General features: G+C 43.3%; 1 protein-coding gene across 6 annotated transcripts; it reads right to left on the bottom strand.

Moving 5' to 3' along the window:
- Nucleotides 1-92: 92 nt before the first annotated feature.
- On the bottom strand, nt 93-19,417 carry LOC109467438. Of its 6 annotated transcripts, none has more exons than XM_019765412.1 (5): nt 19,265-19,417; nt 11,856-11,940; nt 3,267-3,538; nt 1,412-2,868; nt 93-1,235 (listed from the first exon to the last, which is right to left on the bottom strand). In XM_019765412.1, exons 3-5 carry the CDS (start codon nt 3,499-3,501, stop codon nt 270-272), a joined length of 2,658 nt encoding a protein of 885 aa, XP_019620971.1. In that variant the 5' UTR covers nt 3,502-3,538; nt 11,856-11,940; nt 19,265-19,417; the 3' UTR covers nt 93-269. The 6 variants fall into 6 exon arrangements, with proteins under 6 accessions (XP_019620971.1, XP_019620976.1, XP_019620974.1 ...); XM_019765417.1 differs by having other exon boundaries at nt 19,354-19,415; XM_019765415.1 differs by lacking the exon at nt 19,265-19,417 and adding an exon at nt 13,984-14,064.
- Nucleotides 19,418-19,787: the final 370 nt, after the last annotated feature.

Here is a 19,787-nt window from a genome sequence, read left to right as displayed (position 1 = left end):
TATATATATATATATATATATATATATATATATATATATGTGTGTGTGTGTGTGTGTGTGTGTGTGTGTGTGTGTGTGTGTGTGTTGGAACTCGCACAATTCATTTTTAGAGGAAGAATCACCTCTAAATTCTGGATATACATGTACTGTGGGTTTCATATTATATTATTCTAGTCCGTCAAATATTTCTATGTATTCCAAGATACAAGCATCTGCAGCACACGCGATTGCCATGAATACAATCCTTAGGCAAGACTTGACCTTAGAAATCAGCTTTCTGCGCAAGTTTCATGGTTTTCTTGATCTTGGGCCATCTCTGATACCGGAGGAGCTACGTCTACGCTTGCGTCTTCTTCTGGCGCGAAAACGTCATTGGCGTTTGTCTCTGACGTCGCTGCGTCACCGTCGGTTGTCGTCTGTTGTTGTTTTTTCCTTTTCACTCGTTCCTTCCACTCGTGTTGTTTGATGTGACCCTCCATTCTCTGCTTGCAGATGGTCGTATAGCTGCAGTGTTGGCACCTGAACTTGTCCACGACTTTGTGCACCTTCTTCATGTGCTGCGCCAGGTTGGACCTGAAGGCGGCCTTGTAGTCACACATGCGGCACAAGAACGGTTTCTCACCCGTGTGGGTCCGGATGTGGTCGTTGAGGTGGTGTTTCATGGAGGCGCTGTAGGGGCAGTACGGACACTTGTGCGGGCGGAACCCCGCGTGGATCCTCAAGTGCCGCACGTAGTTGGGCCTCTCGGCGGTCCTGTAGCCGCAGAACCGGCACACGTGAACGAACGGCTTGTCGTGCAAGAACATGTGCATCTTCATCTCGAGGTGTCGCGACGCCGTGAACGCGCAGTGCGGGCAGTGCAGGCGTTTCGTCGGAGGACGCGGTAGCGCGCTCATCCCCTCTCCGCCTCCTCCTACTCCGCTCCCGGGAGGTGATCCTTCGTCCAGCACGGTGAGTTCCCAGTGGTAGTTCACCATGTGGTTCTCCACCGCGGTGTTAGTACGCGACACGTACCGGCAGAACGGGCACCGGTAGACCTGCCTGGCGATGTGGACGCTGTACACGTGCGCGGTCAGGAACTCGTTCGTGACGGTTTTGAAGTTGCAGTAGGAGCAGACGTGCGGGTACTCGGCCGTGGCGTGGGTCCTCAGGTGGCTCCCCACGGCACCCCCGTGCACAGTCACGAATCCACAGTGGGGGCACTTCCACCACTTGCTCGGTGCTTTGCCTTGGTTCTGAAGCAGAACAAAACAAAACAGGAACAAAAGCAAATTCATGGCAAGACGACAACGAATGTTAGCATGAACGAGAAAGTCAATATTTACTACCAAAAACAAAATACTTCCTTCATTCTTTACAAACAAGTGATGTAAAAAAAGCGAAACGACAGCGTTAAAAAAATGAAACCTACCACCGCATTGGTATCTCCCTCCGTTTGTGACGTCATGGTTGAGTGGGTGTAGCCAGGCCCTTGATTGGCTAACAGGGATGCTGTTGCCTGGCAACCATCCGACGCCTGTCCTGACAAACTCTGCATGTTCACTTGTCCGAACTCTTCAGAAAATTCGTCTACCGGCTCCACCTTGATACGAACGTTCTCGAAAGGGTTGCGGGTGGTAAGATTTAGAACGCCGTTGTCATAGTTACCGTCGTCATAGCTACCACAGTGTTGCCCATCAGTCCCCTGATCGAGAGGCACTGTGGCGTTAGTCCGAACTTCTTCGCCGCCCGATTGGTGTAGAACACCGTTGGCAGGGAAACTGTAACCAATGTTTCCTTGGTTTCCATACCGTTCTATGATCGCGTCATTTGCCGTAGCTTGCCTTTCACTCTCCGTTGCCATGGCAACGTTGGCAGCAGTGTAGTAAGCGTCGGTCCCGTTTTTCACCTGCTCCCGGAAGTCATCGATCCTCTGGCTGTTGTGTGCGGCGTCTCCATGGTGATAACGGTCGTCCGTGGCAACGCCGTCGTCGCCTGTTTCACTTGGTCTGACCTGTTCTCCCCTGGAGTCACCGTTGTCACGACTGTGGTACCCGTTACCGTCCGTGGTCTGGGCCACTTCCCTATTGCTGCTTGGACACCTACCGTGTTCTGCCTCGCTTCTCGCGGAATATGGTACATCGTTCCGTCGTGCGTCGTTCTGTCTGTTGACCAAGGACAAACCGTTGTCAAGGTAACCACGCGTTTCCATGGAGCTCCCATCCACGCTACCCCTGCAGTCAGCTCTTGGTTCTTCACTTTTTGTGATTCTTAACGTATCGGCTGGTGCCACGGATGAAACATTACCATGTCGCGTAGTTTCATGAACACGATAATCTAGAGACATAGGCGTGGTAGACGACGAAAGCGGCCTTTGCCCACCTTGCGCTTCTTCTGTGAAACAACTTGAGGCTTGTTCATTGGTTTGATGCGTTGATTGATTCAAACCCTGTGTCGGCTCTAGCGCGTGCCTGTTCGGGACTGCAGCCGTGTAGAATTCTGCCATCCCGCCAACCGTCCCCGTATCGACGGCGAAACCTTCTGGGGACAAGACCGTTCCGGAAGACGACGTGGTCGAAGAGATTACAATGCCATAGCAGTCTGAGCCATCTTCTGATTGGTTCAGTTCGCTTCTAAATGCCTTTTCACTGCTGGTCTGACCAATAAGCGTCCGTTTTCCGTCCATAGGGCCAGTTTCTTGCGCTTCGAGTGCTGTTTCATCACTGTGGCCTGCGAAATCGGACTCGGGGTTGGACTGCGTCATTTCCGGTTTAGGTGACGTGTCCATCTCCATGGAAACGTACCCCTGCTCCGGGGAGGAGGTACAGAGAGAGAAGCGCCGGTCGCCGTGGCTGGCGTCACCGTCATCCAGCGTGAAGTCGTCCGTACCTGTAGACACACAAAAAACGACATTGCAGGATATGGTTTACTGCACTTTGTACTTATCATCCAAAACAAGCAAGGAGATTTTACTCCTAAGCGAAAAAGCTGTATACCTGTGCTGTATATATGCATATATGTATAATATTATGCCCCTGTCCTCTTCTTGTTCTGACCAGTCTTGTATAAAAGAATAGCATATTTCTGATAGTCAATATAGAGATTATCATAACCTTTTATTATTCCCAATCATTGTATTTCTAGTGTTGCAAGGCTTACCATCATCGTTTATGCACTTTATGATAATTAATTATTATTTTCAAACAAATGGGCAATAACTTGAAGAGAGAGAGGGTAGTAACCAGAAGAGATCAATATTTGATTAATCTATATATGCCTCTAGATACCTGCACTCTGTTGGTCAGCAATAGAGGAGGTTTTGGAAGACGTCTCTGCCTCAGTTAGATACTCCTCCTGTTCCTGATACTCCAGGACCATGACCCCCTTCAGCACCCGGACCAGGATGCCCCGCGCGTCGATCTCGCGCCTGCGCAGTTCCACCATCAGCTCGTCGAAGTGCAGTCTGGGAAGGACTGAGAGCGTGACGTCCTTGCTGAGTCCGCAGATCCGACGCGGCGCCATCTTGGTTGTCACTGCCGGTATCCAACAGTCGGGAAATCTGCGATATAATGAGAGAGATAGAAAAAAAATTATTTATTGCAAAACATTTTTTATATTCCAACATGTAATCACAAAACGTGGTGACGGCACACTCAAGTTTTTTTCAACTTATATTAATGCCGCCACCAACACAGGGGACAATACAATGTCGCGTAAAGTGCCTTTCCCAAGGGCACAAGATCAGTGGCATGTCAGGACTCGAACCTGGGACCTCTTGGTTCCGAGTCGAGCACTCTGCCGCTACGCCACACGACCCCACCCCATAGAGATATCTGATGTATTGCAAAACATTAAGATTCAGTAGGACGTTTGAACGTGGCGTTATAGCCACCATACTGGCTGGGTGGACTTTAATAGTCAGACCTGTAGATATGCATGTGTTTTCATGGAACTTTTGAACGTACAAAGTTACCTAGCCTAGTGGTATAACCAAACATGCGCACGGTGGGCAATTCTTATGTCACAGTTACATGAGAACAAATATCTTATACCAACAGAACCACGTCACATAGACGTACGCAATCTAAAATCATCTTGTTTTTAACGTCTGAAGTATGGTCGTAACGGCAGAGTGCTCGACTCGGAACCAAGAGGTCCCGGGTTCGAGTCCTGACATGCCACCGACCTTGTGCCCTTGGGAAAGGCACTTTACACGTCTTTATTCACTTAACTCAAGTCAAAATGAGTATTGTCTGTCCTGTATTTGTTCTATGTGTGGGACACAACACCAGCAACAGCTGCCTTTGTTCCACGTGTATTGTATTGTTACAATCTTAATAAATCAAACGTTTGAAGTACGTACTATGTCATTTTGGATCCTATTTTCTGGTATCAAACCATCAAACGTTTACGTTACGCGTGTCCTGTTGATTGACGCATTCTTCTTGATTTATCTGCATATTTTGCAAACATGTAACCCATTAATCACGTGCACGCTTGTTTGTGTATATCATAATATACAGTGATAGATATTTTGTATATAAAATAATATACAGTGGTGGCGTCGGTGGCGCAATGGTTAGAGCGTTGGACTCGGGAACATAGGTACCAGTTCGATACTCACCGTGGCCCGACGTTGTGCCCTTGGGAAAGGCACTTTACACGACTATACGGTGGAGTGACGCCCACCAAGAAATTTATGTTTTTGATAGCGTTTGTATGAGTATGTGTGTGTATGTGTGTGTGTGTGTGTGTGTGTGTGTGTGTGTGTGTGTGTGTTGTTGTTGTTGTTGTTTAGCACAATACTAGTAACTCAAGAAGCCTATGGATGGATCCCAATGATATTTGATGTGTTAGTAGGTCTTGATGAGCCCGCATATTGATTGAATTTCGCCCCCCCCCCAGCGGCTTGTTATGGTATTGCAGTGGAACTTCCTGTTGAAACATCACACTGTAATCTCAGCACCATCATACTGGTTTTCAAAAAGAAAATTTTCTGCTCAACTTTCTTCTTGTCTCTCTAGAAAGCAATTTTAGGGGACTTTTAGATTTGAGAAGTAACTGTGAATAACAGGTGGCAAAACCTCTAGTTGTTTTTTTATTTCATTTTTCCAAGCAAAAAATAACACCCCGCCGTATCCGTGGCACTATATTACTATTTCTTTTTTTGGCTGTAAAAAGACTAGCCAGCCGGCACTATACTCTAAATTATCTGCACAACCGATGCTGCAACTGATTGATCACTCATGCACTTTTTTCTGTACACAAGGAAAATTTTTCTCAAGCAACTGGATGTACTTTGAAAAATATAATTCAGGATAGGATCATTACCCTGTACTGTTTGGTTAATCTGCATTCTTGAAAGACGGTCTCCTGTAGCTACAACAGTCATATCCTGCTTCAAAACACATGTTCAAAACAAACATCTACCTCTACTTTTTGTGTAATAAACACACCGTATCACTGTCTCCATTGTTATCACAACACTGTATGTACGGATGCACAGATAACTCACACAAACTATGGCAGACAGACCCCCAAAGGCCCGTATCTGTGAATAAGGCCACACCGACTTGATTTTATGGATGACATCCGCGCGCGCATTGATTTTCGCCTGTTCTACAAAAAAAAAAAACATCACGTCCACCGAGGCTCTGGCCTGGCTCTAGGCCTGGGTAGTCCATGGTAGTTATTAGCGACAATACGGAGCAGGGCACCCAGGCTACCGAAGCTCCACGACTCAAGAACTCAGTACATACGTACAGTGCCGATTCATAAATTCCGCACAAAGACAGCATGTGTCGGCTTGTCGTATACGTCGCTAAGTACTGCTACCGAAAATTCACAATACCAACTCTGTATTTCTTTGAATTTTTTTTATTCGCCCGCGCGCACTAGCTTGGGGGTCTTCAGAGGATGTCATCCATAAAATTAAGGCGGTGTGGCCTATCTCGCCCGATCGCCAGCTCTGAAGGACGTTTCCTCAGTAATAAGGTCAGGGTTCACAGGCTAACGTACCCTGTCCAGAGTAGACTGGATTTTCTGGTAAGAAAAATACGCTAGAAGCTCTGGCCATTTTGAAAAATCCTGCGACCCATTAGCCACATTTAGCCCTAGGCGGCTATTTTGTACATACCACAGCTTCACTTTTTCTTATTTTGCTATATTTTGTTTTTGCACAGCCATCACCGGTCGCGCCAGGGCACTGACCCCCTGGACGTTACACCCCGTGAGGGGCATTGTCCAGTACTGTGTAGATGTAGATGTAGATGTAGATGCAGATGTAGATGTAGATGTAGATGTAGATGTAGATGTAGATGTAGATGTAGATGTAGATGACCCTGTGACGATCAAGTAACTAGGCCGAAGGTCGAGGACAGCTGTAAGGCCTGTTTAACTACCTCTGATATAATGCTAATTATTCCAAACGATTATCTTCCTTCTCTACACGATCCTGACGAAAGTAAACATTTTAATAAAAGAAATCAATCATTTTCACTACAGGGATTACCTTAGTATATTAATGAAGATTAGCACGTTTCATTGAGACATCAATGACTAACCATGTAATTATGAGTGATGATGCGTCATAGGTGCGAACAGACAAACGCAACATGAAAGAAACTATCAATTACTTTCACTACAATTTCGGGCAAACACCTTTTACTACGAGCTATTTGAAAAGTACCGACAAGGTGTACTGTGCAGTGTGCGCTCGTGTGGAAGTAGGTCATTCTAGGACAAGGTTAAAACACTACCACCCAGTCTTCAACCAATTACGAATTAAGTTGATAAGTTACATCATAGGCCACACCATTTTAATTTGTTGGTGTTTTTGATTTGCAAAAAAAGTCTCTGAATCAACTCCAAAATGCTCATTTTTGTTGGCCCGAACAATTTAAGAAAGTCCTTTCTCTTCAGAGTTGTTTCAGTTTTTCGATCTATCAATGCAGTGGTTTTATTACAAGTTTCAAATCCATTGTTAGAGTTGCAAAATAGTCTGATATGTTGACTTTATGGCTCCTATCATAGCATTATATTTTTTATTAGGTGCTATCGTAAGATGCCTTGGCCTGTTTATATTTATATTTTTATCGCTCTGCCACTTCATACTTTTATGAAAAGATCCGAGAACCAACAAATCAAATTGGTGTGGCCTTAGTATTGGAAACATATCCAACAAAGATTTCATCGAAATTAGATGCATCTAGAATTTCGATATATCAAATATCACTTAGATATAAAAGTAGTATTGTAGTGGTTATGGTATGAGCAAAGATAATTTCGTCACCCCGGTCAGCTTTTACAAGACGCTTATTAATTCCTGCAGCTCAAAAAAAGCAATTACTTTCACTAGAAATTTAGATACGTTTTACTACGTGACTTTTGTAAAAACGCCTGTAATTGGCCAGGTGTTCTGTGCGCTCATCTGGGATGCCATTTCAGGACAATGTCACTAGAAACTACTACCACCACTACTGTCTTAAACCTTATTTCCAATCAGGTCTTTTAGTGGCTGCAAAGGCAGTATCAAATTGGCCAGACTGTATCCATTTCCTAAACAATTACCACTTGCAACTCGAAGCTGGCGTAAAAAAGGACACCACTACAAAAAAAGCCCGATAAAAAAGCCTAAAACACTTGTTTAAAACGCCCAATACTTGAATAGTATTTTACACCATCAGTGGTGCCAAGGAACATGTTAGTCTTTAAAAATGTTTTTTAAAAAGATTCAATACAGTTTTACCGTGCAATCCCAATATACAACAAAGGTACAAGGTACAGGTTTGTCTTGCAGTGATTATTCGTTCATAAGCTGGCTTAAACGTAACCAATTATATAGAGTTTATAATAGGTGCAGATGTGTGCGTCATGTTCGCGACAAACATAACAACATAGCATTCATGGAGATCTTGTCATTACTATTACAGCATCAAAAATCTAGAGATTTATGTACATGTCATTGGGTATCTTGTAGCCTACGGGAACGCTGTCCTTACTTTACACAGACCAGGTCTTAGAACTGAGGTTACAATGCGTAATAAGTGTTACTCGTAAAGTCTCTGATACTCGTTAACCCATGTCACTCGTAAAATCCCTCAAATGTTTAAACATTTTAATTAGACTGGCGCAGCCGAATAGTAGCCAGTCTGTAGTCTCCACCAGACTCCTTTGCAGGCTGATAAATAGTAGAAATCGGCCTAAAACGGGGATATCTTTGGCCAGAGGAGTTGGCCAGCCGAATGTTTCAACATGTTTAAACATTTGGGAGGAGGGGAGGGATTTTAGTGTCAATTAAGGACAGCGTTCCCGTAGGCTAGAAGATACCCAATTACATGTACATAAATCTCTAGACCTATAGTATGTAAATAATGTCTAGATCTACATCTACATGTAAAGAATACCACAAAAGAATAAAACACTGCAGCCTCATAGCCCCACGTTACCATCTGTCTGTAAAATGCATTTTCTTGTCTTTCTAGTGATTACTAAGGCGACTGACGGAACTTAATGCATAATTAGACTGACCTAACAAAGTTTACAAGATTCTGGAATGTGGTAAGGAGCTACTACAAGTACGCATCACAATCTCAGTTTGAACTATACCTGTAATTATGTAGTGATGTCAGGTAAGGGCACAGTACCCTAAGGCATTTAGAAACCCATGGTGATATAGAAATGATCAAGTACTTTCATTGTTCTATGGTACATTCAATCATTCATTGCTCTATGTTACATTCCTTCATTTGTAGCTATTTTGCAAATAGCCACTCACACAGATTCTGGATGACCCAATTTGTCTGATATTGACATTTACTGCCATTTATTAACGCATTTTGTCATCATTTCATTTTCTTAAAGCGGTTGAAATAGCCATAAAACAGGCTACGTGAAGAGTCCCTTTATTTTTGGGTACCACCAATAAATAGCTAGAACCAGCCTACATGGCTAAGACACAAAAAGAGCAACGTTACCGTTTTCATCACATTTTTGTCTCACAGATTTTATGATTTTAACCAGCCTAATCTCTTGTCTCACAGATTTTATGATTTTAAAATGATAAGAAAATTGATCTTGAAAATCAAGTATTACAACCCTAAAATTGTTTGGGATGCCAATAAAGATTTCACTATCGGTGTTATAATCTACTATCGGTGAAAACATGTGTATGTATATGTCTCTGCAACATTGTCAACAAACATTCACGGAACATCAACAAACAGTTAGCGAAGCATTCGACAAGAAAGAGAACTATAATGCTAACACGAGAACTAAAGCTCAGCATATCCTCAGCAAAAAGAGACTGAAAATTGTAAATTTATCAGTCATAGTGTGAAATTTACAGTTGCAGGGAAATATATGCCAGCCTGCGATATTGAATGCTTCAATTAAATCATAAATAAGTCTATTTATGAAGCTATCACTTTGAAATTCATTGTAAGGAGGAGGGGCGCGCGTGGCACATTTCATATTTCTACATTTATTTCTTCATAAATGTAAAAATGTGAAATACGAAAAATTTCTACATATATTTATAGATTTTAACATATTTGTAGAAATAGAAAAATGAAAAATAGGGGCCTGGTTCCCAGTATTCTATTCAAACAGCACTACATGTTAGAGAACGGTTTGATTTTTCCTTGACCTTCTGGAGTTACTAGTAACCTTCTAGAACCATCGCTTACTGTTCCCTATGTCAATTGCAACCTGCTCGGTCATAAATAACAATGACACACAAAGCACACCGATTGGTGCACTCGGCTTTCTACACGTCTGACTCTGGTGAGAGTTGTCAAACCATTTTAGCGTCAGCACGTATACGGAACACCTAGTCTGATGCACACAAGCGTTCAGCAACATGGCGCTTACACAAAGACAGTCCTGACAGCGTACACATATATAAATACTTAGGGGAGTGTTCGGAATGTGTAGTTGAACCCCATTGTAAGTGGCAGTTAAGCCCCATGAATTGATATAGTGATATTATCACTCATAACACGCATATAATATTTATGATTGCTACGTTAAAATTGCATCTACTTCTGTCCAGCATCTCAAGATTTTCTGTCCACACACACACACACACACACACACACACACACAGGGACACAAAAACCCCCACACACACGCACGCACACGCACTCACGCACGAACATGGACACACATAAACACACGCGTGCGCACACCTTCTTGACAAAGGTAAGAGATTATCAAAAGTTCAAATTAAGTCTGGAAGAAGGTGCATATGCGTATACAAGAATCAGGCATGCACATGCATGGATGGATATTTTCAAAAAGGGCCCTACCTTTTTTCCACACTCTCGGTACAACAGCACGCCCCTTTCTGACTTCAGTCTATCGTCAAGATTGTAAATCACAAAAACAGCACGTCAAACCAACAACATGCCAAGTTCACAGTTTTGAAGAAAGGATCATAGTAAAAGCCTCTGAACGTATCGTCTGGGCATTTCACAAATTCCGACTTACGTTTTTCAGCCTTCAGGGTGTGAAACAAGATCTTAGCGAAATCAAAGCCGGGCTGAAAAGGGGGACTGTTGTGACACACATGTATTGTCGTGAACAAGCCGTCTTCACAAAATCCCCGAGCATCCACTTGTCGAACTGGTTTTGTTTAATGATCCAACAGGAAAGCACCGATCAGCGGGGCCATGTCAAAAGTTCTGTCGTTACAAATCTGACTTATGATAAATCAAACCAAATTCTTTCACGTTTCAGAAGCCTTCATCTACTTTGCAGGTGCTTTGAAGATGGCGAGTGTGTGTATGCGTTTGATATAGACATAATGGACATAGTTATGGCGGAATAAAACGCCATAACTATGGCGTTTTTTTCAGCCACCATTTAGAAAGAGAAAACAACTACTGCAATTCAGGCACAAAAGAATTTCAAACAAGATCATGTCAGCTATGCCAACAACAGCGACAACTAATTTTTTTATCAACTACATGTGTAGTGTTTCGTAGCATTTATATGTAGAATTTTAACATTCCTGGCAAGTAACCTAGTATATACACTCTGTTTAGTAGCCATAGAACATGTTTAGTATAATTAGGTACAACTGCTCACTGTACCCTTCATGTGTATAGTTTAGCGTAATGTAGAATGTACATGTCATGTAGAGTCTAAATATTCTCTAGCCAGTAGTTCTTTATAATACTCTGTCAGATACAATGTCCGTTGACCATATATATAGCATTATGTTAGACACATACCAACTAGTAATTTTATTATTTGCCATACATTGTACCCGTGACAATCGTTGTGCAATAAACTTTGACTTGACTAATGTGTTCAATGAAGTCTTGGGCACCTAAAACTAGCCTCTACCAGGCTTCGTGAGGCGGCTGGAAAGAGTAGAAATCGGTCAAATAGAGAGATAACATGCCGAGGGAGTTGGTCTGCTAGGAAGAACATTTTGTCGCTCCCTCGTCATGTTATCTCTCTATTTGACCAATTTCTATTCTTTCAGCCGCCTCCCGAAGCCTGGTAGAGGCTAACCTAAAACGACTTCCTAGCGCTGACGAAATAAAACGTTTTTTTTCAGCCGCCCATTAACAAAGAGAAAACAACTGCCAACTCAGGCAAAAGGATCAAACAAGTTTATGTCAGCTATACTAACAACAACAACTTACAACTAAAGTTTTCGAAGGCGTGGGCACCTAACACATTGAATGGAGATGATCGGTCAAGATTGCATCCTTGAAAATTAAACAAAAAAGGGCTACAAATTAGTTGTGACTAAGTCGTGACTACAAGGTGTACTTCAAACTAAATGAGTTACGACTTCACGACAAACATCATTTATAAGTTACGACAAGAAGGCGAGATTTACCGACAAAGACGCGTAGTCACACCTTGTTTCAGCTTGTTGTGGGGTGGTCGGTGGAGCGCATCTAGGCGGTATCCTCGTCCAACTCTTTCATGTGTCCGTGTAAAAACCTGTGTACCCAAAACAAGCCAAGCTTTCAACCTTCAGGTTTTCAACCATAGCCTCTACCAGGCCCCTCGGGATGCTGAAAAAAATACTAGAAATTGGACAAGAAGACTAAACAGTACACAACTCTGTTAAACTATTCAGTCTACTAGTATAGGGCAAATTTCTACTATTAATATTTTTGCCATCAACCCGGAATCCTGGTAGAGGCTGTTTTAACCCCAAATTGTTTTATGATCTAACACGTGTAGTACTTTTAAGGCCATACTATCTTAATTCTACGGATGACATCCTCCGGAAGCCCTAAAATTAATGCGAGAGGGTGAATAAAAAAATCGGCATAAAAATGCTGTTAAACCGGAGGAATACAAAGCTGGTGGTACTGCGAATTTGCGGTAGTACATAACGATTTTTACAATCCGACACATGCTGTACTTTTGCAGCATTTAAGAACCGGCACTGTGTAAAATTATGGAGTTCCGTTGAGCCTTGGTAGCCTGGGTGCCATATTCCGTTGTTACCACCGGTTCCCTATTGTCGCTAGCTGGACTACGGAGAATGGCATGGCTAAAACCTCGGAGGATTTTTTTGTTTCATAACAGACAAAAATCACTGCGCGCACGGATGTTATCCATAAAACTAAATCAGTGTGGCCTACCTCAAGTACAGGCGTGACTGAATGACCATAAGGGCAATGACCTGACACGTGGTAATGACTCATGGCAATAGAACTATAAATCTTTTGCAGGTATGCATACCTTCTCAATCCTTTTTTTTACAACGAAACCCCTATAGCTTCTTTTCTCTATTTCTAGACTTGTACATGTATAGTTCCTTACACAAGGGCACTTCCAAGAATAGGCAGGAAGCCAAGCGTGCTACAACGTCAGGGGCGCAAACAAAGGTAAGGAGAAGTTTCCGCGAGCCGAGCGGGACGGCATCCGTGTCGGGCGGCGGAACTCTGCCCACCGGCCCGCGCGCCCAACGGCTCTGAACCTTATCCCCATGCAGATGTTGAAGTGGCTGCAGGACAGCATCAAATTGGCCTGTACAAGAAGGGAAGCCCAATGAGAAACGCCTAAAACTGCAGAAACAAGCCCCAAGATGAGTCCTTTATTTTTGGGTGGTACCCTAAAAATCGGCCAAGAGCCCTTCCAGTAAACATTTTCCGTCAGAATTTTGGGAATTTCTACGCCATGAAGCTAGGTCAATATACATGGGGATAGTGTGGCTGCAACTGACTATGTAGGTAAATGACTAGAATATTGGTTTTAAAAATCAGGTTTCCAAGCCCTAAAAACTGCACTGGATGCCTTTAAGGGGAAGGAGGGGGTTCTATTTCCTACGGTACGGCTTTAGGGCGTCAATGTAATAGATCGAAGAAATCGCCCTCTTTTCGGCAAGGACAACCAGCAATTAGCCTGGGTACCAGACTGTTTCCAGGGCCTGCACAGACCAGTTCCTCGACTCCATGGCCAACTTGTCCCCACAGGAAATTTTACCCCTGCCCCCAGGCTCCTCACACCACACGCTGGCTAAAAAGATCCTCTTTTGACGGCCAAAAAATACCGTCGCCGGAGATATCTTGACGATAAGCATTCGCACGACTACTAGTATTCAACAGTCTAAAGAGAGCCTAACACTGGGCCTGGCATCCAGGCTATCAAACATGCACTACAGCGCATCGTCGTCTTTTATACTAAAATTTAAACTAAATTTTTAGTAGAATAACGAACTACTCTACTCTACTCTACTCTACTCTACTCTACAGTACAACTTGCCTCTGACATACTTCCATTGTCCCGGTTCGTGCTAGATTATAAAAGACGTGAGTGAAGAAAACATAAGGTAACGACACCTGTATCATCAATGCCTTAAGACATCCGACACACGACACCTCTCAGTTCATGTTTACCTTAAGAACAAACAGCAATCTTCACCCTCGCCGTGAGCCACTCCTTAAGACGTCTTGTAAAAGCGGTGTTTAGAGTAGTTATACTCGACACAAGTAACGCCCAAAGTATGGTGTTTTGTAACTCGGCAATTACCTGAGCTTCTGGTATCCTCAAACGACCGAGTGAGTTGAATAAAAGTCGCCTGCGGTGAAAGACCAACCATTTCAACAGTACACTACCTGAACTACCACTATGGGGGTCTGAATGGCGGTTTCCGTAACGCCTAATAAGCCGTTTCAAATCTACATACACTAATTAGAAGACAATTTATCCAATGTGACGTTGAGTGAATTCAGGAATTTTAAGTTGGGAAGATTTTGAAATAAGCGCAAAACGTAGCCGGTACTACCGAATCCACCGTAAAGTGTACTGGCGACCCCCATGCAGACCCCTCCTGTGCCACACGAGGTATGCTTCACTGACTACCCCAAGGTCACTCTCCAAGCAGAAGATAAACAAGGTGAAAGGTCAAAGGGCAGGGACCAGTAAATAAGCTATCTCTATGGTCCTTAGTATGCCCTAAGGTAAAACCAGAAAAAACAGTCACTTCAAAACAGTTTATATTTCAAAGTTTAGTTTTTATTCCCGCCCCAAAGCTTTTTTTTTTGGTGAGTTACTTTGGCAGTAGTTTAATTCTAGCAACTTATGTTGACTTCGACTACTTCGTTCTTGACAATAAATGATAGTTGTGGACATATAAAATCGCATAGAAAAAAAGATGTTATATAGCCGACACTACATCAGCTTTGTTATTTGTCAGATTATTCATTATCATTGTAATATTAATCGTATTTTGATTCCTTTTGTTCCCTTCTTGTTCTGAAGTATGGCTATTCTGTGAATTATGTCGTTGAAACGTTTGTTTGTTGGCATTTAAAATGACACATAATTTGTACTGATTACGCTTCTGTGCCGTGAGTACCGTGACTTATTTCACAGGTGTCATTTTAACTACAGCTGGTGACGTCACCTCTGCAACTACCGAATTAGTTTCACTTCCACGATTTCAGTCAAAACTACCTCACTCAGGCCTCGAAATCAACTTTCCTCCCTTCTGTCCCAGCACTGTCTCAAGAGCGGTAGAGTGCTCGACTCGGAATCAAGAGGTCCCGGGTTCGAGTCCTGACACGCCACCGATTTTGTGCCCTTGGGAAAGGCACTTTACACGACTTCCCTCACTTCGCTCAGGTGAAAATGAGTATTGTATTGTCCCCTGTGTTGGTGGTGGCATTAATATATGTGTATAATGACGTCCTTGGATTCAGTATGTTGACTTTCCATTTTGTTGACAAATATTCAGACCACTGGGTGGCCCCTTTATAGTGAGAAGTTCTTTTATTGCAAATCATGCCCAAGGGCCGAAAAAGTACAGAATGTATTGAAGAATGGTATAATTCCACATGCTATTAAACATGTTATAGTAGCGTCCGTTTCTAGCTCAGCATTACATATTTGCGTATTCGCATACATATATGCCTTACTAGCCGCGATAAGACAACAAAATGATATTGAACAATTGTTAAATTGGACATGACTCAAGGCTGATCACAATCAGGTTTACGTCAGGGCACGGGAGGGCACGTGGGGACATCGTGCTGATATCCCAAGGTCGGAGTAAGGGCACGTCGGGACAACGGGTAAAACGTGAGGTCTTAGCGGCAGAGCGCGCGACTCGGAATCAAGAGGTCACGGGTTCGAGTCCTGACATGCCACCGATTTTGTGCCCTTGGGAAAGACAATTTTACACGACTTCCCTCACTTCGCTCAGGTAAAAATGAGTACTGTATTGCCCCCTGTGTTGGTGGCGGCATTAACACAAGTTGAAAAAAAACTTGAGTGTGCCGTCACCACGTCTTGTGATTAGATGTTGGAATATTAAAAAAAAAAGTTGAACCGGTTTCTTAGAGCAGCCGTAACGCCATAGGCTGTTTGTAGTCACGTGATCACGACGTAGTTTGATCCACCATGCCATTGGTTGAAAGGTTTGCAGTGGCAAAATCGTAACTGCTATTAAAGATCTCCCCTACTTCCGTGGCCATAGGACAAATTTTGGCGGGGGTTAAAATAGATATGCTTGGATTTAATAGTGCAAAGGCGCACACGAAGTCATGGTATTAGAAATCTTATTAACAGTGTTAGATATACAAAAGCAAAAACGAAATAGAGCAGACTATCTTTTCTATCTTATTTGCAAGTGTTAAGTGCACATGTAACCACTGAAATGTGGTTCTACAACCATTTAAAAGCGTGTAAGCATTCGACAGTGTAACCGACAAACCAACGAAACAAACAAACAGCCAGCCAACCAACCAACCAACTAACCGATCAAACAGACAGACAGACAGATAGACAACAGACAAAGCACCCAATTGCAACAAACCAACGAAACGCTATTGAAAACACCATGCATGCCTTTGCCAACTGGCCCTGACAGACGTGTTACACAAAAAGCCCTGCACCCACTCACCGTACCACGAGTCACAAGCCTCCACGAGTCAGCGAACCTGGCACACCGTGTCGCTGAAGTTTGCACATTGGGTGTTCCGCCGGAACAATGGATTTATTTACACGGAGAGTTCTCGGGGACTAAGTGACGTGACGCCTCGCACGTACGGACAAAACCTGTGGCGCGTATACGGTGAACTTTGCCCTGATCACAAGTCAGTAGTAATCTTGGTGCAACAGAACGTACGAAACAGGCTTTATGTGGTGATCGGACGGATACATAATGGCTCAAGATCATGTAAAATGTTTGGCAGAAGAATGAGAGAAGGGAAGGAGGGAAGGAAGGAAAGAAAGTTTGGGAAAGGAAGGACAAAAGGAAAGAAGCAAGGAGGGAAGCAAGAAACCAAAGAAAGAGAAAGAAAGAAAGAGAAAGAAAGAGAAAGAAAGAAATTAAAGAAAGAAAGAACGAAAGAAAGAACGAAAGAAAGAAAGAAAGAAAGAAAGAAAGAAAGAAAGAAAGAAAGAAAGAAAGAAAGAAAGAAAGAAAGAAAGGAAGAAAGAAAGAAAGAAATGGACATGGAAGTCAGGGTTTTTGCTGTTGGGGGTAGTAGATCTAACAAAAGAAATTACATTACAATGGCAAGAGAAGATTTACACTTTAAATAGTCAGAAGATTTACCTTGGTCTTAAGTTGCTAGTTTGGTAGTCTCCAAGCTGGCAAGCAGATATTACGTTAGAGAGGGCGCAACAGTTTATGACGATGGACCACCTCTGACAGCCCCTCAGCCCAACATATGGTGTTTTCCTGTAGTCTAATGAGTCTAAAACCTGCCCATTGCTTCAATTGATTGCTGGTAGCTAAAAAGAAGAACTGATTCCTGGAATACTAATAATATATTCAACAGTGGGCAAAGTACTGTAAGTTACGTGATAATAGACCTTATATTTGATTAATGCACATTGTTCCCCTTTTGAGTGCGATATGGTGCTTGTACATGTATACATGTACGAAACTATGTTTGTTAGTTGTTTAGTGCAAGAAATTTTCCCGGAAACGCGTCTGCATATTCCACGAACTGCGTGTTCCGCAAGCTGCGAACTACATGCATTAGTACCGCTTCCGCGTCAATTTTCGGTTGTTGACAAGTTTTAGAACAATACATGTTCTCTCACAGGGCCACAGGGAAGCATTTCTTGACATTTCCTCTGCACTGATTTTGCAGAAATATTTGAGCATTTTCCAGGAACCTCGTCTTCCCCAAAAATTGTGAAACCACCAATTCCTAATTCATATCCGAAAGTTGACATTTGAATACTAGTATGGTCAATACATAATCTCCAAGCAGAGTTGTAATCTCCAAGTAGATTCGGTGGGGCAAGGGGACTTAATGTTAGCCGCCTGTATCCACAGCCGACTGTAGGGGTGGACAATGGATACGGCATGCCCGTAGCCGGGGGGGGGGGGAGGGGGGTCGAAGGATTTTCTTTAAAAAAAGGAGTGATTTGTATCACCAGTGGGGGTTGGGAATCCTAGAAAAAAAAACTAGCTCACTTTGTCATTGATTGAAATTATTTCCAATTTTCTTTGAAACGCAGGAAATGCCATTTCAAAAGGTCCAATTTTCAAAATTTTCCGGGGGAGTATACTCCCGGACCCCCCTGGAAATTCACGACTACGGCGCTCGCTGGTCCCTCAGACAGTAGGAAGAACCCCCACCCCAAACAAAATCCTGGCCACGGGCATGTACAGGCGGCTGCACATGAAGTCCCCTTGCCCCACCGGATCTGCTTGGAGATAAGTATATACACGCGTATTCGTCACAAGGAAGTGTTTCTTGAAAAATACCAAAGAGGATATAACTTTTTCTCGGAAAGGCCCCGAGGCGCTTCTGGGTGTCAAACAATCAGGTGTTCCCCAATTTCCACTTCAGTGCATCTCTGGTCCCCGTTAGTGTACTACTTGACTTTTTTTTTCAAATCAAGATTTCTTTCGAACTTTGCCCTTTTTGTGAAATAGCTACGGGGCTAGGATAGGGAGATAGTAAATGCTTGTAATGTCCGCAAGCCTTTAAGCTACAACAAAAAGGTGGACTCCTCTTGTTTACGTACAGGTGTGGTGAGTCCTTTGCTCGATGCTCCCCTCAAACAAGGAACCGACCTGAAAAAGGCGACCTGTTCGCTGAACTGTGTCCGCGTAAGCGAATCTGGGATTTGAACCCAGGGACGCTAACCACTCCCACTGCGGCACGGTAGCTATGATCTATCAAGGATCTACAAGTCTCCGCAGGTGTATGCAACAAACGTCTTTGATCTATGAATGTGTGTCTTATTTACCTTTCACTTTACACTTTACAAAGTGTACGTGGGGAGGGGGGCAGTATTGAATCTGAATCCCAAACGTTGGTTTATGACTGCAAACACTCTTGATACTGTATATCTTGAGTGTGCCCTTAAGATAGCTGTTGTCATCAGGTAGATACCCCCTGTGGTGTTCATTAAACCATCCAATGACAGTACAGTCATTTTCAATGACTGGACTGGTCCATATCATGATAGTCGCAGAGAGCGTGCTCAGTCCGTATTCGCTCTTTTTATGCGGCAAGATTTCCGGCAAGGATCCATGACACACAAAAAAAGACAGTTTTATGATTAATCCACGACTGTCATAACTGTCTTCACTAGTATTTGTCATAACCTAGTCATGATAGTAGTTGAACAACGAAACGTGAAATGGCTACTAACGTCAAACATGTAGTGTACGGGAGTAACCCAACAAGGTAAACCAACGTTAACGTGCCCAAACATATCGCAATGTTGCAAGGCACGCACGCAGCAAGGCAAACAAACGCTAATACCGTTACGCGAACCACGCCGAAAGAACAGGTATTTCGCATGACGAGCGCGTTGTGCTAAAAGAGCTACACCGTACCTTAAACAGCTCGAGCAGTGCGCTAAGACGTCTCAAGGCGTCTGTAAGGAGCCTGGGAAGACGCTGAATCTGTTGCGACTGACAGTTACCTGCGGGTTAGCAGGTGGGATGGCCTCGGAACAGCCAATGGCGGACATTGAACGACGGGCGCGGGCGGACGCTCTGAGAGGTCAAAGGTCGAGTTTGCTACCTGATGACCCAGAGAATGGCGTTGTGTTTGCCATGTCCTTTTATGACTATGTGTGAAGCTTTTGCTTCAATTGGCATGCGTTTTTTTACCCTATAGGGTTTCTTTGGAGGAGTTTGTAATGGTATAATGGTGTTTGTGATTTAGTTATCCGCAAAATCCAAGAATATATGGATAGGATGTTTATCCGATGTTATCAAAGTTAGACATGGTGGTTAGTATTATTTTCTTCAATTTTTTAGTGATGACGCCATCAAACGGCAGCATCCATAACGGGCAGCATCCAGATAAAGAAAGAAATCAAAACAAAACGTCAACATCATCTCTAGACTCCTG

The sequence above is a fragment of the Branchiostoma belcheri genome, unplaced genomic scaffold (genome assembly GCF_001625305.1).
Source record: "Branchiostoma belcheri isolate BF01 breed outbred unplaced genomic scaffold, Haploidv18h27 scaffold18, whole genome shotgun sequence".
In the NCBI taxonomy this organism is placed as follows: domain Eukaryota; kingdom Metazoa; phylum Chordata; class Leptocardii; order Amphioxiformes; family Branchiostomatidae; genus Branchiostoma; species Branchiostoma belcheri.
Note: the sequence above shows the minus strand (reverse complement) of the source record. Positions and strands in the feature narration are given on the sequence as shown.